The sequence below is a fragment of the Candoia aspera genome, chromosome 5, assembly GCF_035149785.1.
Source record: "Candoia aspera isolate rCanAsp1 chromosome 5, rCanAsp1.hap2, whole genome shotgun sequence".
NCBI classification, from domain to species: Eukaryota; Metazoa; Chordata; class Lepidosauria; order Squamata; family Boidae; genus Candoia; species Candoia aspera.
In genome coordinates, this window is record NC_086157.1 from 72,026,360 (window position 1) to 72,050,057 (window position 23,698).

General features: G+C 41.5%; 1 protein-coding gene across 3 annotated transcripts in view; it reads right to left on the reverse strand.

Moving 5' to 3' along the window:
* The window catches only part of GBE1 (1,4-alpha-glucan branching enzyme 1), a 160,499-nt gene that overhangs the window by 74,335 nt on the left and 62,466 nt on the right, over nucleotides 1-23,698 (reverse strand). For all 3 annotated transcript variants that reach the window (XM_063305491.1, XM_063305492.1, XM_063305493.1), the window contains 3 exons: nucleotides 22,806-22,941; nucleotides 11,954-12,044; nucleotides 9,907-10,116 (listed from right to left, as the gene is read on the reverse strand). In XM_063305491.1, the coding sequence (XP_063161561.1) occupies nucleotides 9,907-10,116; nucleotides 11,954-12,044; nucleotides 22,806-22,941 (437 nt within the window). The remainder of the gene's footprint in view (nucleotides 1-9,906; nucleotides 10,117-11,953; nucleotides 12,045-22,805; nucleotides 22,942-23,698) is intronic.

Consider the following 23,698-nt stretch of genomic DNA (forward strand, 5'->3'; position numbering starts at 1 on the left):
GGAACCTGAGGCCACAGCGCTAGCCAGCCAGCGATGCTTCACTTGTGGTTCAGCTGGACATTTGCAAAAAGACTATGCCTTGAGACCCAAGAGTAGAAAGACAGAGAAGAAGAACACAAGGGCAACACAGAAGAAGGCTCTTCAGACAACCCAAATTGCACAAGTTGCTGAGAAGGGTAATTTTGATGTATGGGTGTTAGATTCTGGGGCCAATTGTCATTTATGTAATTGTAAAAGCTCTTTTGTGTCACTTTCTAAAACTGAAAGACAAAGTGTATCTTTCGCTGATGGGTCTGTGACCAAAATTATGGGACAAGGTGACTTGTATTTATCCTGCTTAGGAGAAACTGTAAAGGTGTGTTGTATGTGCCAAATTTACAATCAACCTTTTATCTGTGGCACAATTGGCTGCAACAGGGTATGTCATAACATTTAATAAAAATGGTTGTGAGATATGTAAAAATGGAAAAGTGTGTGCTACTGGTATGTTAAAAGACTCCTTGTACATTGTGCATAATGCAAGGAAGCCAAGCTGCAAGGCTGCAGTTGGCAACACTCCATATCATTACCAATGTGTACACCTGATGCACAGGAGATTTGGTCATGCTAATTTCAAATATATAGCACAAATGCCACAGCTGTGTGCTGACCTAAAGATAAAAACCTGTGACAAATACTTAGACTGTGTAGTTTGCAAAGAATGCAAAACACTAAAAGCTCCTGTGAGTAAGCACAGTGACAGAGACCTTTGGAAATTGTACACTCTGAGATTATTGGTCCTTTTGCTCCAAGTCTTGGACAAGCAAGTTATGCAATGACCATCATTGATGATTTCTCAAGATACACATTTATCTACATCTTAAAACATAAAGATGAGGCATTTGAGAAATTTAAAAGTTTTGTGACATGGGCAAATGGAAAATTCCCTAGGCCTGTATCTGCACTCCAATGTGATAGAGGAGGAGAGTACCTTTCTCACAAGTTCAAAAGGTTCCTAGCAGAAAAGGGGATAGAACAAATTCTTTCTAACCCTTACACCCCTCAGCAAAATGGTGTTGCTGAAAGAAAGGGCAGAACCTTGCAAAATGCGATAGAATGCATGATTAAAGATTCACATTTATCTTTTAAGTATTGGGGAGAGGCCATATCTACTGCTTGTTATGTACAAAACAGATTGTATAAGTCTGTGATTCAGGACACTCCATTCCATTTGTTTTATGGTGTGAAACCAAAGGTAAACCATCTTAGAGTGTTTGGTAGCACTGCTTGGGTTCATATTCCAAAACAACAGAGAAGGAAAGGAGGCCCCACAACAAAGAAAGCCATCTTTGTTGGCTATGAACAAAGCCAGAGGAGCTACAGGTTCATAATGGGAGAGAAATTAATAATTAGCAAAAGCACTTCTATTGTTGAGCAGAACTGGGGGAGATTAAATTCTAGCTCTCCAGTTGATCTGACCACCACAAGAGAACAGCAAGGACTTGCTGATAGTGATCTTTTGCCTGATGAGGACATTAAACCAGAAAAGCAAACTGAAGATCTGTCTGATGAGACAGATGCTTCTCAGGAAAGTGATAGGAGTCAAAATTTAAGCCCTGTATTACCTCACAGATCTCAGAGAAGTAATAAAGGTGTTCCTCCATCACGTTTTCAGACTGAAACAGTAAAGGCTTTTCACATATTCACAGAACCTGAATCTTTACAACAAGTGAATGCTTTACCACCTGAGATTGCACAAAATTGGCATTCTGCCATGCAACAGGAGTTAGCATCCTTGAAAGAAAATAAAACATGGAAACTGGTAAACCTACCTCCCAATGAACACTGTCTAGGTTGTAGGTGGGTTTTCAAACTGAAAAGGGATGCTGATGGCAAAATCCAAAAATATAAAGCAAGGTTAGTTGCAAAAGGGTTCACTCAAAGGAAAAAAAATAGACTTTGACAAGACTTTTGCACCAGTTACTAAAGGTGAATCAATTAGGTTACTGTTAAAAGTTGCTGCACTGAAAGGAATGTCAGTTCACCACTATGACATTCAAACTGCATTTCTCTATGGCGATTTAGACCACAAATTATACATGCAGCAACCCCCTGGCTATGAAAAAGGGGAGAATCTAGTCTGTGAATTGCAGAAGTCAATCTATGGGTTAAAACAAGCTGCTAGATCCTGGAACCAAAAATTAGATGAAAAACTGCAGAATTTTGGTTTTGAAAAAGGAAAAGCAGATCCATGTGTATATATGAAGAAAGACAAACACGGTTGTATGTATCTGTGCATTTATGTTGATGATTTACTGCTGTTCACACCAACAGAAAAACAAAGGCTTGATTTTGAAGCCTGCATGAAAAGCCATTTCACATTAAAAAGCCTTGGAAATATAACAAATAACTAGGTTTGGAAAAACACAGGGAGGAGGATGGTAGCTTTCTGTTAAACCAAAGGGGACATAATGTTAAAATAATGTGAATGGAAAGACATACAGAGTTGTCAAAGAAAATTGGTTGGCATCTTAATCTGTAGTATAAAAAGGGGAGTGTTAATGTTTCCTACTGCAGATTAAGGTTACTATAGTAACTAATCAACTTGGCCGGGTGAAGAGGTTGAATTTGATTGTCTCCTTTTCACGTGCTTGATGGCTGCATCGCCTGGGGGGGAGGAACCTGACCAGACTTGTTTCAGTTCCTCTTTCTCTTCTGTGCAGACACGTAGAGAGTCAAGCTGCTCTCACTGAGAGCCCAAGACTTTTAAATATGTTTTGCTTTCGTTTTGCTTTCTGTAAATAAATTATTTTTATAGAAATGCCTGGTGTGTGACTTTTCTGATCTCTCCTGGGCCAAAGGCTTTCCCAGCAATCTGCCAACAGTATATAATCCTGCCTTCCACTGGTAACTATGAATGTACGTGTGTTAGTGCAATAACTGAAGCATTACCACAATACTTTCACTTGTGCAAGGTACTGTATATGCTAGCAGGCAATTTTGACATTCCAGTTCTGTCTTAGCAGCCAGGTGGGTGATTTTGGGCTAGTCATACTCTCTTAGCCCTAGGAAGAAAGCAATGGCAAACCACTGCTGAAAATGTGGAAAACTATATGGATTTGTCCATGTAGTTGCCAGCAATCAAGGCAGAGAAAGAAAAACAAAGCAAAATAACCCAGAAAGAAACACAGCAAAATAAAACCACATATTTGGGCAAATTATATTGCATTGTACTTCCATTTCAATCATAATCTACTGAAGAAAGAATGTATACATTTTCTAATTTTACAATACAGAATTTTAAACACAAGAAAAGTGATTTAGCAGAGTTCTTTTGGCCCAGATAGTGAATACTTTAAAGAGGGATGAAGAACAAAAGGTGTAGAACAAAACTAGTAACCATAATATAGTTTAGCCTTCTATATTAAGCAATAAAACTCATCTAGTTTAGTTCTCATACTATCAGCATTAATATATAGTATAGACAATGAAGCCATGAAGGTCATTAGCCAATGCTATGCAGCGTACAAGTCTTTATCTAAAGTCTAACCTTTAAAGGATTCAATTTAAGATTCTCCTAATTTTGGCCAAGTCTGTTTTTACCAGTATTTGTGAGGCACAACATATCTTGTGTCAACAGCTTATCTTCTAGATAACTTAGATCATGGTCACAGAGTTCTTCCATCAACACCATTTACCAGTTACTGATGATCCCTATTTTTGTCATTATTACTTGTCCTCTTTTATGAAATTGAAACTGATCAGATCACCTGAACCTCTAGACTGTTGAGCTCCTATGATGACAGTTTTCTTTACTCATCTATATACTATTAAAACTCCTATGTGTGTTTGTAGTTTGTAACCTTCAGTTGGGTGAAATGGTACATAGTAGGACAACAATTTTTGAACCAAGGTACCTCAAATGGGCTAACTTACAGAATGTGTCCCATGGGATTGAAATTTGGCAAAGTTGTGGCTGCTTCAGTGCCACGCCTTCTAACTACAGTTCCCAGAAACCTGTAGGTTGCATGGAGCAAGGGAAGATGGACAAGGTTTCCTACCTCCCCCTGGCTCCTGCACCCAATTGGCTGTGGCAAGTCCCAATGGGTGAGCAGCAATTGGTTGCTTTGGAACTGAGGTCGAAATTTGGAATTTCTTAACCATGGTGGGCAGCGACTTAGATGTCTGCTGATGAGGTAGCGCTGGTTGGAGAGTCCCAGTGGTCAATGGGTAAGCCCTCTTCTACCCTGGAGGGAGGTGGCCCTTGGGGACAAGCCAGGATGGGGAATGGGTGTGCAGTTTTCCGCACAGTCCACAGCTCCCTTTGTTCCCCCTCTCCCCAGCAAAGGGGTAGGCAGTTCTGTCGGTCAGCTGAAGAGGAGGATTTCTGACACTCCCTGCCAATTTCCCACAAAGTCAGTGGGGAAGCCAGCAGGAAGCTGGAAGTCACTCCTGCTCCCACTGCCTTTTTGACTGTCTGTGGTCATGTTGTTTCTCTGTTTAGGTAAGGAAATATCTCTGAAAGGATGGCCAATGGGTCACAAGTTGCCTAGTATTTATTAAACCATTGCCAAGAATTGTTATTTAAAAAAAAAAAAAAAAACTTTTTGTTGTTGATAAGGACACCTTTGGTGTGCAATGTATTTTGATGCATGTTTTTTTTATGATCTGAGCACTCCGTATTTCCTGGTTAAAGGACTATGATAACAGTAACAATAATAAGCAGGATAACTGCATGGATTATCATCCATTAGCAGAATGCCCTGCTTCATCAGCTATAGAACAGTTTCTTAACTACTGAGATAGTGAGAAATCTTTGATGATAAGAGTTATTTTTTTCAGATTGCTACAGAAGTGAGAAAACTGTGATAACTATGAAAATATACAAAATATTATCCACACAATAGACATATATTGATATACCTATTGCATGTGTTTAAAACCTCAATCACTGGGCGATATGATGATCTCTAAATTGGTGTCAACCTCATATTCACCATTTGTATTCCCAGACCTGCAATTTTGTATTTGGCTTGTATTTGAAATCCCTCTTAGAAAATGAAACCAATGCATGCTGGGACTTTCTTTCCCACTTCCAGCAATCCACTTAGTATTATAGTTCTAAAAAAATATGAAGATATACAAGAAATCAATGACTTTTTCTCACTACACATTTTCGGCAAAAAAAGAATTGGTCTAGATGGGTTTGCTAGATGTGGAAAAAAAGCTCTTTCATTCATGTATTTTGAGTGACCACTTAATGTGTTTTATAGCATACCAATAAAAATGTACGAAAACTACAATTACTTTTAGTGTCCCTCACAAATATCCCAGCACATTGCTTAATTACCATACAATCTTGTTTTTCTCCCATAGTTTAAAGATTTTGCACACAGCTGTGTTTGAATGTAGATGATAAAGGAAACAGAATTCTTCAGGGGAAATTATATGTTATTTCAAAATTTTCTAACTAAAGGAGCATCTGTGATTTAAAATCTCCTATTCTGTCATACCAATTTAAACTTAAAAGCAAGGCGAAAAAACAATTTATCCATCAAGAATGTTTATTAAAAATTAAAGTTATTCTTCTGTGGTGTATCTTATTTGCATATATTAGAAATATTATGTGCAGGGTTAGGATATGGGGAAATATTTAAAATGTTAATATACTACATTTCCAGAAATACTACTGTTACTGTTATTGATAATGATGATGATGGGATAAAAGTAAAAAAAAAAAAAGTATTACTTTGAGTGACAGAAATACATACTCTATAACTTGCCAATGAGTTTTAAATGGTACTAAACCAGTGATTACCCTTTTCTTTAAAATAAAGCAAAACATTATCAATACTAATCCGAGTGAGCACAAGTAGAGGTTAACCTTAGAGGTTATCACAACCCACTTTTCTTCTCTTAACTGATAAATAGGGATATATACCAAATAATACTATAGGGAATGATAGATGCAACCATTCCATGCAAATAATAAATGTAACTTATATGGTTATTATATATTATCTTTTTTTAAACTTCTATTACATAAACAAAATATACAAGGTAGTAGAAATATGTATCTAAACTTGTTCCAAGTATTGTTTATCTGCCAATTTTGAAACTACTGACCATCATTATGTATGCCCCGCTGTATATGTGTGTGTGTATCTATACATATACTGTATGTTTACTGTGTGTATGTGTAATGATTGCCTTATCCCAACGAAGTCAGTCTCACCAGAGTTTAGTGAATAAAACTGATTTATTGAAAGGATAGTATGCAAATACGAAGAAAGCTGAGAATAAGCAAAAGCGCGCCAAATACAAACTAAAAACCCTCGCCTCCAAGCCGATCCCGCCCCCCACCCCAACATCGCAACAACCCCCTCCCAGCATTGGAAAACGTCACACATCTGCCTGGGAAAGTAACCTTGAATACATGTCATAACCCAAACACACATTCCTTCAGGGTAACAGAAAGATAACAGCCTGGCAGGGCTGGAATTCCCCACCCCGCAGGTGATAGACACGGATCAGAAACCTGACATGCGAAACGTTACGATGTATGCAAACCATTGGAACGATGAACATGACATATCGCCCCCCTTAAAGAAAGGAAATAACCTCACGGAGCAGGCTTAGTGGGATAAGCAGCGTGGAAATGGGCAACCAGAATAGGGGAGTGAACATCGTGGGCAGCAACCCACTCAGGATGAGGGAAATGTTTCCAGAAAACCAGGTATTGCAAGACAGAACGATATCGTCGGGAATCCAGGATTTCTCGGACTTCAAAGTGTTGTTGACGGTCAATCATGATAGGTGCAGGGGGTGGAGGTTGTGGATGCCAGCGGGCTGATTCGTGGAAAGACTTAAGCAGGCTGCAATGAAAGACAGGGTGTAAGTGTTTAAGATTTGCAGGGAAATCTAATTTAAAAGTAACAGGATTAATTTGAGCCACAATAAACAGTAATTTTTCCCAATGGCTGCCCATTTGCAAGGCAACCATCCTGGTAGAGTGGGTAACTGGTTTCCCCCCTGCCATGGTCCCGTCCAACTGGGTAAAGATCATCAGCCGTTTTAAAGGGAACGTGGGTAACCCCAACGCAGTAACCACGTCGGGGTGCATCAAGGACTGTGAACACCCCGAATCAATCATGGCCCACAGTTCTATGGTTCGGGTGCTGGACCCCAACTTCACTCTAACGGTCAGGGTAGGGAAATCCCCACTCACCGAAACATGGTCGCGCCCATCTTCTTCTTCTTCCACCTGCCCCACGGCGCTCTTCAAAGCAGGTGGCTGGCGTTTCCCGCCGGCTCCTCGGTCTCCTGTCCCCTCTCTTCTCCAAAGAAGGGGATGCCTTCAGGTTCCGCCTCGGCCAGGGCGGCTTTCATCTTCCTTGGTAGGGATGGCGATTTCCCAGCCGGTTTAGCTGGGCGATCCTCGGCTCGTCTTTTTGGGCACGCCGCCACCCGGTGCCCTTCCTTCCCGCAGTGCAGACATTGCCCCTTAGCAAAGCGACGCTCCCTCTCCTCTTCCCACGCACGCTGGCTGGGTCATCCTAAAGAGGTCGGAGCGTGGGCGCTTTTGATGGTTTTGCCTTGCTTCACCGCCTTACGATGTGCGAAGGTTTCCAGGGCGTTTTCAGTGCTGCCAGCTAGTTGAATCCACCCATACAAAGTCTTTGGGTCATGACACCCCAGAGCCCACCGAAGGACCTCAGTTTCCAGCCCATCTTTAAACAACTCTACTAGGGTGGACTGGGACCAATCCTCAACTTTTCCGGCCAGTGCTTTGAATTCTAACATGTAGTCTGCCACTGAAAGCGACCCTTGGGCCAGATTCTTCAGAGCCCATTTCACCCTTTCCTGTGCCAGAGGGTCCTCAAAGTGTTGTTTTAGCGCCCACAGGAACTCCTCAAAGTCTTCCAGCTCTGGGGCCTCTGTTTGACACAGCTGGACGTACCAATCTGCCGCCCTCCCCTTCAGCCTATTTGCAATGGCATTGATTTTCCCCTTCTCGGAGTGGAAGCTCTGCTCCCAATCCTCCATGTAGCTATTAGCATTAGTAATGAAGAAAGACAGCTTCGTAGGATCGCCGTCAAACTTCACAGGAAAGGGGGGGGGGTCTCGCCACCTCCAGCCGTTCGCCTTTTCCAGTCACGTCTAGGGACCTCCTCCGTGTCGCTGACTGTCGGAACCGAGTCTGACCTCTTCTCCACGGAGCTGGGGGTGGTGACTCTGGGTTAGCGCTCTGCTCCCTAGCGCCCTTTCGTCTTTCCTCAGCAGACCCCGACTTCCCATGGCTTTCCTTTAGCATCACCGCCAAAGACTCCAACTTCTCCTCTAAAGCCTTCATTCGCGCGGGGGTGACCGATTCTTCAGCCGCACCGGTTACCACTACCACTGTAGGTGACAACGGAGGTCCTGGTTTCCGGACCTCTTGGGCGTCCCTTACAGCAGAGTCCTCGTCCTCGTCCCCCATTCTATATTCGGCCCCTGACGTACCCGTCGTTTCCAACGTTACCAACTGCTCGCCGGGTTGTAGCCCCAGCTGTTCCCGGCGGGCCGCCCTCTCCATGCGGGCGCTCCAGGCCACCCGCACCATCGTGGTGTCCGGCTCCTCTTCAATCCACTCAGCTTCTCATAGTACAGACATCGCTAGCACTCCCCGTCACAGGTAACCTGGCTAGGGGCTAGCGGGGTAAAATTTATTTGATGATTCTCAGCTTTATGTAATGATTGCCTTATCCCAACGAAGTCAGTCTCACCAGAGTTTAGTGAATAAAACTGATTTATTGAAAGGATAGTATGCAAATACGAAGAAAGCTGAGAATAAGCAAAAGCGTGCCAAATACAAACTAAAAACCCTCGCCTCCAAGCCGATCCTGCCCCCCACCCTAACATCGCAACCACCCTATCCCAGCATTGGAAAACATCACACATCTGCCTGGGAAAGTAACCTTGAATACATGTCATAACCCAAACACACATTCCTTCAGGGTAACAGAAAGATAACAGCCTGGCAGGGCTGGAATCCCCCACCCCGCAGGTGATAAACACAGATCAGAAACCTGACATGCGAAATGTTATGATGTATGCAAACCATTGGAATGATGAACATGGCAGTATGTGTGTGTATGCGTGCATGCCTTCAAGTCAGTTTTGATGCCTGGCAACTGCCTGAGCTAGTTCCTGTAGCCTTCTTGACAAAGATTTGCAAAAGTGGTTTGCCATTGCCTTTATCCTAGGGCTAAAAGAAAGTGACTGGACCAAAGTCATCCAGTTGGCTTCATGCCTAAGTGGGACAAGAACTCACAGTCTCCCAGTTTCTAGCCTGGCGCCCTAACCACTACACCAACCTGGCTCATATATTTACATATAATATAAATAATAATAATAATAATAACAATAGGAATATGAATATATATATATATATATATATATATGTATGTATGTATATATATACACACTAATAATAATAAATATTAGTAAATAAAACAAGAAAAACAGTAATGATTCTCCACACCCAAAGATGAAAAACACGTCCCTCCTTCTCACAAAATAAATTAAAATTAATTTTTAAAAAACTTATCCATCATTAGTTCCATTGGTTTGTAAAATTACCAGAGGTATTGGCCAAGTTTCTCCATTTTGCAATGTTAAAGAAAACAGTATTATTTGATTCATTAATTCACACAATCAAGCAAATATTCATCAGCGAACCATATTGGTTAAACTGCTTGTGAATGTCCAGCTCAATTATCTTCGATAAGTCATGCAGCAGCTTTCACCATCAAAGAAGCTCCACATGTCGCTGCTCTTAAAGAGCCACAATAACACATGTTAATAATTTGACGAAAACAAATGACCTATACATGGGCATACAAATTAACTACATGGAGTGGCACTTGACACATTATTTATACCTACTTTGCATAGTCAAAAAGTCGGCTATCCCAAAGAACATGTGTTCCTCTAGCACCAGAATGGAAAAATGCAGAATCAGTACCATCAAAATTGTTCAGACCATCTTCAGAATTTTTTGATGCATGACTGTGCACAACATCTAATAGGACAGTGATTCCCATTGAGTGGGCAACATCAATCAGTTCCTTCAAGTCATCTGGAGGGCCATATCGACTAAAATGCAAGAACATTTAGAATTAATTGCATATAACACTAACTTTTAATTCACCATGATTACTACTATCATGATTCACTAGAATTATAACTGTTATTTAATGATACCACATTAGAGAGGCATAGAAGATATTTTATATTTAAGCTTAAAAAAATCAAGTGGCAAGACTGAGGTGATTATAAAAAGCTACTGCCAATCATGTGATATAATCCTAGGATATACAAACAATAGCTTAACCTATACAGAGTATTATCTCAACTATAATTTACATTTTCTTTGTTTATATGCTCGTATACTGATCTGAATCTCAGAACTGGAAAAAAGAGGGTGAAAGAACAAACTCACTAGAGGCCTTAAGCAAATCATTAGATACTTTCTGAAGTCATAGGGGAAAAAAAATCTGTCTCATATGAATTCTGTGAAGAACATACGAGATATAGACTGTAAGCACTTCACAAGTAAAAATACCTTAGAAATGACAGAGTGAAATTTTAATTTGCATCACTTCTCAGTCATTTCAAAAGGAAATTATAACTTAGTTCACATTCAAACTGACTTTTAGAAGAGTTCATTTTTAGCAGCTTCAATTTCAGCAGCATATGCAGTGTATGTTGACTGTATCTAGAAATGAAATTACAGTGAAAAAAAAAAGTTGGAAGGACAAGCTGTAGCTACAAAGATAGATAGTCCGCTCTGATTTCAGATACAGTGTCTTGTGATAGAACTCTTGATCATAAATGCAGAGCAGGCAGACAGTTAGATTTCAGATAGCTTTGAATCTATGATACTCAAGCAATTCACAACGCAACTGTAGCAATCAACTGCTTTCACAAAAAGTGAAGCTCATATGCTTTAAGCTTGAATATTTACTTAAAAACTCTTCAATATTTCTAAATCTAAAATAGATTTGGTTTGCAACATTATTAGAATTAATTTCAGTTATAAATACATCTATACTAAATAATTCAGTTTTTTTTTTTTTCCGAAGTACAGTGGCTTTGTTCAATCAATCCAGAAACAAATGCAGGTTCCCCCTATTTATCTTTCATCTCCGAAAACAAAGTAGACCAAGAGGAAAGGACTTCTGACAGAGCAGAGAAACAAACTATCCATATAGATATCCATATGGATGTTGAATTAAATATATAATCTATGGTTTTATTGTATATTATCTTGACACTGGTGCCAACAAAGGAGACATAACGATTAAAACAAATTAATAAAAATATTCATTTATTTAAAATATTTCAGTATTTCAATAAATATTCCTCCAGATTGCCTGATTCTCAATTCTGAGGTTTCATTTCTTGGGCATTGCAGTCATCCATAGAGATTTAGAAATCTGGGAGGGGAGAATACACATTATTTCAACTGAAATGAACAATTATTGAAGTCTAGGACTGTGAAAGTCAAGCCCTAAGCTTTACTATTACTGTCCTTGGCTTTTCTTCTGAGTACAGTACTATTATTTATTTATCTATCTATCTATCTATTTATTTATTTATCAAGTAGTTTTATCAGAAAAGTTGAAAATTGCAATAGCTGCATTTTTATCAATATCTTTCATATTAGTAAATCAATACTGGAACATATTCCAATTATTTAAAATACTGTATGTAAGTGTGACAGTCATTGAAATATTGCACCATTTTGGACTACATTGGTGGCTACAACTGCTGAAGATACGAATGTAATCCATCATATAATATACTTCCCTGATCAAGCTAGTCAATTATATCCCTTTCATTGGTTTAGGTCTTTCTGATAGGTTGTTCCTAAGAAGAGGAAAAATAATAAAAAGGAAAATAAGCAAAAATAATAAAGCATTGTACATACCTTGATGCTGCAAAAAAGCTTGTGATCTGATAACCAAAACTTGCATAGTAAGCATGTTCCATCACAGCCATCAATTGAATGCAGTTATATCCTGTTTTTAGAAGAAAATTGATGATCACAGCAGTACTTCTTTTTTTTAAAAAAAGTGGTCAATATTGCAATTGATTTTAGCCAAGAATCATCTTCGTTTATCATGACATAATTTAGAAATACATTATCAGGAATCCTAACAAATAAACCCCAAAGGAAGCATAACTTCTCTATACAAACTTGAAAAGCTGACTTCTGAAGTAAACCACCCAGAGTCCCTCCGGTGGAAGGACATGGGCAGTGACATATTTGATAAACAAATAAATAAAATAAATAAAAAATCCCTTAAGTGCACTGAAATATTGGCCTTTTACTAAGAAATACATAATATGCAAATATAATTGTAATTTGACTTTAGAACATAAATTATCCAAATGTGCATGTTCTGAACTTAACTTGCACTTTTGATATTTATAGTCTTAATCATAAAACTAACTGATTATACATATATTAAACTTCGTGTTTTTCTTAATGTTTCAAACATATTCTATTTCTAATCAACTTTTCCTCAAAATTTATTTCCCTCAAGGAATCTCTTTAAAAAACAAACATTAAAGGAGCAGAATTTTGATCTGAAGTTTATTGCAGGATCAGAGCACTTAAGAAGGTGGGGGGGGGAACCTTTTTTATTTGTCCCTCATCCAACCCAAAATATTTTTATATGACATTAAATGAAGAAAACCTGAAGGAAGAAGTATAATGATGAAATCACAACTATTTAAAAGAAAGCTTACTAAACCAATGAAGCAAGCATTTACAAAGGCAGATAAATGCCCTCTCTAGTAACCAATCAAGGATTATTGGCAAAGGATAACTTTCAGATCAAACCCGAAAGTCTGAGCAAAGTCTGTGTTATTTTGCTTCTTTAGCATTAGTTATATATTTGATTAAAATTATTTAACTTAGCCTTTATTTAGTTTAATATGACTACTTATAGTCATATTTATGGTGTGGTATCGTATTTGTTTATTTCCTGTTATCAGAAGGATGAAATCATTTTAAATTGTAATTTTAAAAGATTGTTCTGTGAAAAGAACATGTTGAATCAGTGTGACTTCAGAAGCAGGCTGTTCTATTGCTTAATAGCTATCACAATCAGGAAATTTCTCCTTATTTGGATCTCTCTTTGTTAAGCTTCCACTCATTGGTTCTTGTATTATCCTCAGGTGCTCTGGAGAATAAATCCACACCATCTTTCTGAGGACATCCTTTCATGTTTTGGAAGACTACTGTCATGTCCCCTTAGCCTTCTCTTCTTTAAGCTAAACATACCAAGTTCCTTTAACCACTTTTTATAAGATTTAACCTCCAAAACCCATGACTTTTTGTTGCTCTTCTCTGTATACTTTCCAGCTCCTAGCATCATTTTGGTATTCTGGCAACCAGAACTGGACACAGTCTTCAAGGTGAGGTCTAACTAGTGCAGCAATTATACTATCACTTCCCATGATCTTGAAACTATACCTCTACTGATGTTGCCCAAAGGTGCATTGGCTCTTTTAGCAGCTGAGCTACATTGCGGGCTCATACTTAATCTCTGGTCTCCCAAGGTACATGGATCCTTCTCACAAATAATACTGCTAAGCCCGGTACCACTTGTCTTCTACAGTGCATCTGTTGTTGTTTTTTCCCCTGCATAACTGCAGAACTTTACATTTCTTACCATTGAACAGTATTTTGTTGGATAGGGCCCAAATGTTCAAGTCTATCAAGACCCTTCTGAATCTTGAGCCTGTCTTCTGTGATTCTAGCAATCCCCCCCCCCCCCAGCTTTGTGTAATCAACAAATTTTATGAGTACCTTTTTTTACTCCCTTATCTAGGTCATTTATGAAGATGTTGAAGAGTACTGAGCCCAGAACCAAAGCCTAAGGTAAAGAACTGCATATTTCTCTCTGTGTGGACATAAAGGACCATTTACTGGCTGTGGTTGTTCAGTCAACTGTCAATCCATCTGGTAGTCTTTCCCACACTGATCCAGTTTATCAAGAAAGAGGCTGTGGTCTACTTTATCAAATACCTTACTGAAGTCTAAGTATACTATATTCACCGCATTCCCTAGATCCACTAATTGTCTGGCACAACCTGTTTTTAACCAATCTATGATGGCTTCTGATAATTACTCTGTTCATTTCTAAGTGCTTGCAAATCCACTGATTATTTTTTCTAGGTTTTTCCCAGGTATTGATGTCAAGCTGATTGGTGAATAGTTTCCTGCTTACTCTTTTCCTATTTTTTAAATATTGGAACAATATTGGCTTTTCTCCAGTCTTCTGGCATTTCCCCTGTGCTTCAGGATTTCTCAAAGATTCCAGCCAGTGCCTTTGAAATGACATCTATCAGTTTCTTTAATGCCCTGGGGTATAATCCATCTGGTCCAGGAGACTTGAATTCATTCAGAGCAACTAGGTGTTCTCTCAACAATTCCTTACCTAATTTGATCTCCATTTCTCTTCTGCTTCTCACAGTGCTGCTCTTGACAAGTCAGACTACTTTTTTATATTGTTGAAAGACAGGTGCAAGATAGGAATCAAGCAGGTCAGCTTTCTCCCTGTTGCCTGTCACCATCTTGCTATCTTCTCCAACCAGTGGACTACCTGTTTCTTTGATTTTTCTTTTGTTCCAGTCATACCCAAACAACCCCTTTCTGATATTTTTGGCATCCATAATAAGCCTTAGCTCATGCTGAACCTTAGCCTTCCTAACCAGTTTCTGATAGTAGCTGGTTCATCTGTGCTGCTAGGCATTCATGAACTGCTGTTAGCTTATTTAGCCAGTAGGTGTGGATCATGTCCGGGCCAGGTGCTCTTCATATTCTTGACCCACTGTTTCATGTCTGCCACTGTGATGGTGACTGTTTCCTGTTCTGGGAGATTGCTGTGGTCTGCTCTCAGGTTCTGCAGCCACTTTGCACTGGTGTCATGTGTCTTCTCTTTCTCCCATGTGTTCTTCCAGTACTGTTCAGTTTCTGCTGTTGGTGACTCTACCATTACTGTGTTGTTGCAATGCAGTTGGGAGTACTTCTTGGATGGTTCTTTGGTGAACAGGGCATTTATCTTCTTATCCTCTGCTTCTTTAGTGTATGTTCTGCCAAGTGTCCAAGCAGTGATCAGGTGCTCAAACAATTGGTTCTTTTAGATCCAGAGACAATAAGCACACCAGTGAATAAAGAACCTTTAAGCTTCATTATAAACTTAAGCAAACAGAGTTAAACAGAAACACAGTTTACACAAAAATACGGTTCAGGCAGATTAAACAAAAGCATAAAAAGCATAGCATAAAGAAAGAAATCATATATACCAAAGCAAGGTGATGCCTTTATTCCCTTTTAAGTTGCCAGAAGCCTCGTGACCAAGGCGACAGGGATCCCCAAAGGGCTGGCTTTTTTTGTTCTGCAGCACCCCAGTGCTTAAGAGTCTGCAGAAGCTCCCAAAACCTCAAAAGCAAGCCCATGGGTTTTATCCAAGTCTGGTCCTTAAACCTCGTGACCATGTTTCTATGGTTGCAGGCTATGAGACCTGACCTTGACTGGCCGTTTCCCAAGGCCCAAAATCACCTGTCTATAACATCATCCAAAACCCTGGGAAGTTTTACAGATAAGCTAGTGCTTAACAAAACAATCTGGGGGTTTCTTCTTATCTCTCCCTTCCTACTACATATTCTCTGGAGGGCTGTTGGAGGAGTGGGCTTGTGCTTACAAAAACAGTCTTGTGATTTTGTCTCCTCCCTCCTCATGCCAAGCAGAAATAAAAACAAGCCAATTAAACATCAGCATAACTCAACATAAACTCTAATCTTCTTTGTGTGAGGGAGAAATTCAACATATGTCACTTAACTCCTCGAAATAACAATGGTCTTCCGCATTGCCACTACAGTGTATCTCCTTAGTCTGGTAGCCAGTGCTGTGAGACTTTATTTAGCAGTCTCTAGGGCTTCAGATGGAGTCAGGCTGTTGTATTTTTTCAGTAGTTGAGTCTTATCCTTCATTTCCACACCCTTCTGTAGTCAGGCCCACTAAGTTAGAAGTCTAACTTCTCTCCGAGTTGCCTTGATCTTAGCCTCCAACCTCATTTTCCGGGGGGGGGGGGGGTTATGTACTCCTGTTCTTGATCATTTAGCCAAGCAACTCCAGGATTACAGCGGCTGTAGCGTATACTAGTTCATTGGTTTGAGTTATACTGGTAGTAGGGATTGTTGCGAGTGCTCTGTTGGTGTCATGAGTAAGGATGGCAAGCAGGGGGCTCCCATCCAGGCTATAAAGCGCATGCGTAGCACTGAGGAATTAGGTAGCCATTCAAAGAGACACAGATCGGGACCGCCTTAACCTTTGGGGTTTATATGGCTGGGTTTTTCCCACGCTTCTTCAGTTTGTTAGGATTTCTGTTATGTAGCAGTAATAAAACACTAGAGACCTGTTCCTTGTCTCAGCGTGGTTCCTGGCTGTTAGGACATCAATCCTAACAAACTCTTACTCCCATTGAAAGAGGGAGGAACAAGAATTTAAAGGAGAGACATTGGGAAATGTCTTCAGAAAACCAAGAAATTTGGCTCGCCATCCAACAATTGGCAGCAGCCCTGCAACAACACCAACAACAGGTAGATCTACAGGTTGACACATTACAAGCTACCATGCTACAGCAGTTACAACAAACAGTTCCAATTAACCCACAACTGGCGCCAGCAGCAGCATGCCCGCCAGTAGTCTTGAGATCCCAGGGCAGTCTACCAGAGAAGTTTGGAGGAGAAGCAGGACAGTTGAGAACCTTTCTCACACAGTGCACAATGTTTTTCGACAGCAGACCGGCAGAGTTTCCCACAGACAGAACCAGAGTCACCTTCATCCTAAGTCTGCTAAAGGGACCAGCAGCCAAATGGGCTATTCCCATGGTGGAGAACAACGACCCGATTCTCAACGACTACCAGAACTTTTTGGCAGGGTTCCGAGCACACTTTGACGACCCGATCAGAGAGGTCACTGCCAGCCAGGAAATTCGGAAGCTCAAGCAAGGTAACAAGAGGGTGGGAATCTACATTGCTGATTTCAAGTTGTTAGCAGGAGATCTGGACTGGAATGAGAGTGCATTAAAAGACCAATTCAAACAGGGGCTGGATGAAGAAATTAAGAATGAATTAGTGCGCCAGGGAACACCAGCTAATCTAGAAGCCTTATATCAGTTGTCTGTGGTCATAGATGCCAGGCTAGAAGAGCTCAGACTGATGCAGCCGGGAAGAAACAGGGCCCTCAGAGCATTTCCAGCTCTCTCCGTAGCATCCACTCACTCAGGACCAGAGGAGCCGATGCAGAACTGGGCAAGCAGGAGGCTCATTTCCGAGGCTAAGGGGCAGAGAAGGAGAGAGAGAGCCCTCTGTTTCTACTGCGGAGCCCAGGGGCACATGGTGAGAGCTTGCCCAGCGAGAAGCCAAGCAATTTCAGTAAGACCCCCAGGGCAAGCAGCTGAAACAAGAGCCATCTCCGCCTCTGCTTCCAACCAGGGAAACTCCGTTGGTCTCCCTCCACAGAGCTCAGCAGGGAGACCATCAATCAATTAAGGAGGGCTCATTCCAAGGATTCCAGGCAATCCTTTTACTACTTACCAGTAATAATGCACGTCAACCCAGAGCACTAGGTCAAGCTAGAGGCCATTGTGGATTCCGGAGCTTCAACCAATTTTATTGATGTGCAGACTGTACAAGACTTCAACATCCCGACCATAGAATTGCCATATCCCATAGAAGTGGAGACCATTGACGGCCAGCCCCTCAAGGCAGGGCCGATTAGAAGGCTCACAGAACCAGTGCAACTGACAACGGGAGACCACACTGAGTGGATCCAGCTTTATGTTACTGCATCGCTTAATGTGCCTGTAATCCTAGGCATGCCTTGGCTGAGGATCCACAACCCATTGATGAACTGGACTATGGGAGCAATCTCCTTCCCAGCTAAGGAATGCCATCACCACAAGATTCAAGCCGCTCTCCGCTCTCCAGCAACCAACGCAGTCACGGAATCAGGGGGGGTCCAGTTGCCAGCCAAGTATGCAGATTTCACAGACGTTTTCAGCGAACAAGAGGCCACAGCACTACCCCCCATAGGGACTGTGATTGCACCATTGAGCTGATACCAGGAGCCAGGATTCCAGCCAGGAAACAATATCCCATGTCTCCCAAGGAAATAGCCACCTTAAAGGATTACTTGGACTCTAATCTCCAAAAGGGGTTCATCCGACCATCTACTTCCCCAGCGTCTGCTCCTACCTTCTTCGTACCAAAGAAGCCTGACCCGTTGGCACCTGCAACCCAGGAGACACCCATGAGAGTGGTCCACAATTTCAGTTCCCTCAATAAAATCACAAAAAAAGAAACTTATCCTCTGCCCTTAATCTCCGATCTCCTAGATCGCTTACAGAAAGCACGCATTTTTACCAGGTTGGATCTCAGGAATGCGTACAATCTGATCCAGATGAAAGAGGGGCATGAATATCTGACTGCCTTCGACACCAGGTTTGGTAAATTTGAGTACCTTGTTTTGCCCTTTGGCTTGTCTAATGCAGGAGCCATATTTTCCAGATTTATGAATCAAATTTTCTCTGATTTACTAGATAAGTATCTGGTCATTTATCTAGATGACATATTAATTTTCTCTGAGGATGCTACAACTCATGTAACCCATGTACGTAATGTCTTACAAAGACTGAGAGAGAACAAGCTGTTTGCCAAGCTAGAGAAGTGTGCCTTTGATTTAACTGAATTACACTTCCTGGGCTATAAAGTATCAACAGAAGGCATATCCATGGATCCTTCTAAGGTCCAGGCAATTCTCTCTTGGCCACCTCCCCGAAATGTTAAAGAAGTACAAAGATATCTAGGATTTTGCAATTTCTACAGGCGGTTCATAAAAAACTTTAGTGACAGGGCTAGATCCCTCACACAGCTTTTGAAGAAAGGATCAAAATTCATTTGGAGGGAGAGAGAGCAAGCAGCCTTCCAAGAATTTAAGCAACGCTTTGCATCCCAGCTGCTGTTAAGACACCCTGATCCCACGAAGCAATTCATAATGCATTCAGATGCTTCCGATATTGCCATTGGGGCAGTGTTATTGCAATATCCAAACAAAACCGAGAATACATTGCTTTCGTGTGCCTTTTTTTCATGCATGCTCTCACCAGCAGAGAGAAACTATGATGTTTTTAACAAGGAGTTGCTGGCAATTAAACCAGCATTCCAAGAGTGGAGGCACTGGCTAGAAGGTGCAGCCTTTCCTGTGAAAGTTTGCACTGATCACAAGAATGTACAGCTTCTACAAAACACCAGATCCCTCACCCCACGCCAAATCAGATGGAGCCAGTTTTTCTCCCATTTCAGTTTTGTTATTTCTTATGTGCCCGGGGCGCAAAACTGCTTGGCAGACGCCCTGTCTCGATCCTTTCAGGCAAACACCGCCACGCATCAGGAGGTACAGGCTACTATATTACAACCTCACAACTTTGATCAGTCTATGAGGGGAACCAATCAGAGATTTTAGCAGCAGGCAGACAAGCAGAGGACCTATTTACAAGAGTCAGAGCTCAGCAGCAACAGGACCCGTATGCCAGGGCCAGGATGGATGACCTCCAGAGGGGCCCGCAAGACACTGCCCCCCCCCATTCAATGTGGAGGCAGGAATCCTCTGGCATAGTGGGCAATTATATATTCCCCCTTCATTGAGGGAAGAAGTACTGAGACTTTGCCATGACCACCAAACGGCAGGCCACGGAGGTGTTTTCAAAACTCTCCATAGAGCTCTGAGAGACTACTGGTGGCCTAAGATGACTGCAGACATAAAGGGTTACGTTGCTTCTTGTCACACCTGCAGACGAGCCAAGCCTCTCCCAGGGAAGCCCACAGGACTCTTGCAACCCCTATCCACCCCCAGTAGGCCTTGGGATACAATCTCCATGGATTTCATCACTGATTTACCCCCGGTCCAGGGGCTGACATCCATACTAGTGGTGGTAGACCTTTTCACAAAAATGGCACATTTTATTCCTTGCAATGGCCTCCCATCTGCACCAGCCACAGCGCAGCTGTTCATGGACCATGTTTTTAGGTATAGAGGCATGGTGAATCACTTGGTGAGTGACAGAGGCCCACAGTTCACTTCCAGGTTCTGGAGGGGTCATTAGGGGTCCAGATCCACCTGTCCTCAGCGCATCATCCTGCTAGTAACGGGCAAGCCGAGAAAATTAACCAATGGTTACAGCAGTGTTACACCACTTATCAGCAAGACAATTGGCCAGCCCTGCTACCCATGGCAGAATTTACATATAATAATTCTGTGCAATCCTCGACCAAGATGTCCCCTTTCCAGGCACTCTACGGGGTTAACCCTCAGGTGTTGCCCACCTCCTCCCAGCAGGGAACGGTTCCAGCCACGCCTGATTTTCTTAAAGAGCAACAAGCCGCACAGGAGTTGTTAAAGGAGCAGCTGAACAGGGCAAAGAGTGCTTACAAGAGAGCTGCAGATGCTCACAGACAAGAGGGGGCAGCAATTATGGTAGGAGACAAAGTGTGGCTCTCTACCAAGTTTTTGAACTCTACCAGACCCTCCAAGAAATTGGACTCTAAGTTTGTGGGCCCTTTCACTGTGGTGCAGCAGATAAATCCAGTGGCTTATCGTTTATGGCTACCAGCATCCATGAAAGTCCATCCAGTGTTTCACAGAGCCTTGCTAGCCAAAGACCCTCCCCCAAGTGCCTTGCAATCGCAACTGCCCCCCCCCACCTCCAGTAATTGTGGAGGGGGAGGAGGAATACGAAGTTGAGGAAATTCTGGACTCTAGGAGGAGGGGAAGGGGCATCCAATATTTCATACACTGGAAAGGGTACCCTGAGGAATAGCGCACGTGGGAGATTGCCAGAGATGTACATGCTCCAGCACTGGTTCATCGGTTCCATCAGCTTTTCCCTCATAAACCCAAGCCTCACACTCTACCAGAGATTCCTCATTTGGCTGAGCAGGCAGAGGAATCCCAAGCAGAAGAGTTCGTGAGTGTGCACCTCCCCCCCCCCCGCCTGAAGCCTTGACTCCAGTTACAGAGGAGGTGGGGGAACCGCAGCCCTCCACCTCGGGCTTACATTTCCCAGGAGGGAGGGGGGATGACTTTTCTAATTATCTAGCTATTTTCCAGCAGCAGCCACCTGGGCCAGAAGCGTTATCAGACCTGGAGAGCAGCACTGAGTCGTCCTTGGAGGAGTTTTCCTTTGAAGACTTTCCATCGTTGCCCAGTTCCCATGGGACTTTAGAAGCAGACGGTGAATCTTATCAAGACTCTGGAGGGGAGGGGGCTGAAATGGAATGTGAATCTGGAGGGGAGGGTGATGTCATGAGTAAGGATGGCGAGCAGGGGGCTCCCATCCAGGCTGTAAAGCGCATGCGTAGCACTGAGGAATTAGGTAGCCATTCCAAGAGACACAGATCAGGCCCGCCTTAACCTCTGGGGTTTATATGTTTGGGTTTTTCCCATGCTTCTTCAGTTTGTTAGGATTTCTGTTATGTAGCAGTAATAAAACACTAGAGACCTGTTCCTTGTCTCAGCGTGGTTCCTGGCTGTTAGGACAGTTGGCATCTTCTAGCATACTATCTGATGGTACTTCTCCACTGAGCCTTGCTAATCGGTCTTGAGGGTTGACTGTAGCTAGTTTATCCATGATCTTTTGCCTCATATCAGCTGCTGTGCTCTGTAATGGAGAAGGTGGCAGTGAAGTTCCAGCTTCAGGTGTTGGCTGCACCTCCAGTTGTTCTTCTGGTTCTTCTTAAGTCCAGGATGTAATATGTAGTTGGTCTACCTCAAGTTGTGAGAACAGCTTCCTCTTCACTATGTTGAAGTGTTGGGTAACTAGCTGTTTCTCAGTGTGGATGTAGGTCTTCTATCCATCCATCGTTACCTCATACGTTTCATGTATTCTCTGTCATTCTGTCTACTGTTGTAGTAGAATCCCATCAATTCCAGGTTCTCTTGTCTTGTCCATGTATGGTTTGTTCCAGTAACCCACTTATCATCAGACTATCCTGGTTCCCTAACATCTGGTGCAGATCTTGTTAATCCAGGTGACTTCTGAGCCAGCATGACTCTCTTAGTTCATATCACTCTCATATCCAAGGAAGGCAAGTGAAGCATTAGCGGGTCTTTGCCCAAGGACCCTACTGGTAAGGTTGATACCAGCCAGGATTCAAACCACAGCCTACTATGTCAAAAGATGGTGCTCCGACCACTATGGTATTCAGCCTCTTATACACACACACAAACACAGACACAGACACACAAGCGAATACAGAAAAATCATTTGACAAGATGCTTCAATTGTAGGCATGGAGTCACATTAAATGATTTCCACACAAACACACATATACGCACACAAACCCAGACTTTTAGAAATGTTTGTTTGAAATGTTTCAAGTTCTCTCTAACAAGGAAAAAAAAAGCACTATTTGATCCACAATAGCATGGCTACTCACAGATGCTGTAAATTACATGTACTTAGATTAATAAATTGAACTAGCAATTTATTTCTGGATGTGGCTGTTTACATAAATATATTACAAAACAGCATGTTGACTCTAGCAGCTTTTAAAAAAAAATGTGTGTACTATACACTAAAATACATTGTTGTCATGCATTAAAAATCAACATGGAGACAATCCACAGACATTTGAAATGAACTTTCTAACAAAAACACAGGGTTTATTAAAATTTTATCTCAAAAGAAGCCACAGATATTACTTACCAAGATCTTTGATTTTTGGAAGCACATTGTGTGTAAAGTTTTTATATGAAGCTATTTTCCCTTCAGGGGAAGCAATTCCCACATGAGATTCATAGATTCTTAAACTTTTGGGTTTCTTAGGGATGGGATGTTTCCACTACATAAGATAGGAGAAAAAAAAAATAAGAATAAAAATATGAAAGCTGTTAGTTTTATTAAACAAGCATGGAAGTGATGTTAAAATCTAAACCATCAAATTCAAATTTATATAAACACAAAAGTTATGGAGCAAATCATAAATGTTTTGAAGTTGGAAGGGATCTTATTTCATTTTTGAGACTTAGTGTGTACAAATTCATTTTTCCAAAGTTCCCATGGGACAAAATTCAAGCCAGGGACATCCACAGATAATGGTCACTTGTTTCAAAAATGTAGTAGGCACAATTGGGCAAAATTCTGCCCCTTTTTACATGCTTGCGGCAAATATTAAAAAGGGTCGGGTCTTTGATTGTCTGGTTGCAACCATCCTTTTGAACTCAGTGATTGTCACTGCAGATATCCCTGCCTCTATCTGCAGCCAGACGATATTGCAAGGGTAGAATGTAAGTTGGCCTCTTAGATTCTTCATGTTTAAAAAAAAGTCAGCAATTTATCTGTGGATACCCTATTAAAATTCCTCTGGTCAGAAAATTCATAGTACCAAACAATTTGCAAGCAAACTTCTATTTTTAATAATCACAAGATATTAGATCTCATCATTCACTTGGAGAGAAAGAACAGCCCTGCAGTATATACACAATTCTGTTTTACACTGTAGAAGAATGATAATGGCATTCTCTATCATTATTGTTTTTCTCATCAAGGAATGTTTCTAGGGAAATCCTAGGTTCCTGGGAGGACAGTTTGAAAACAAG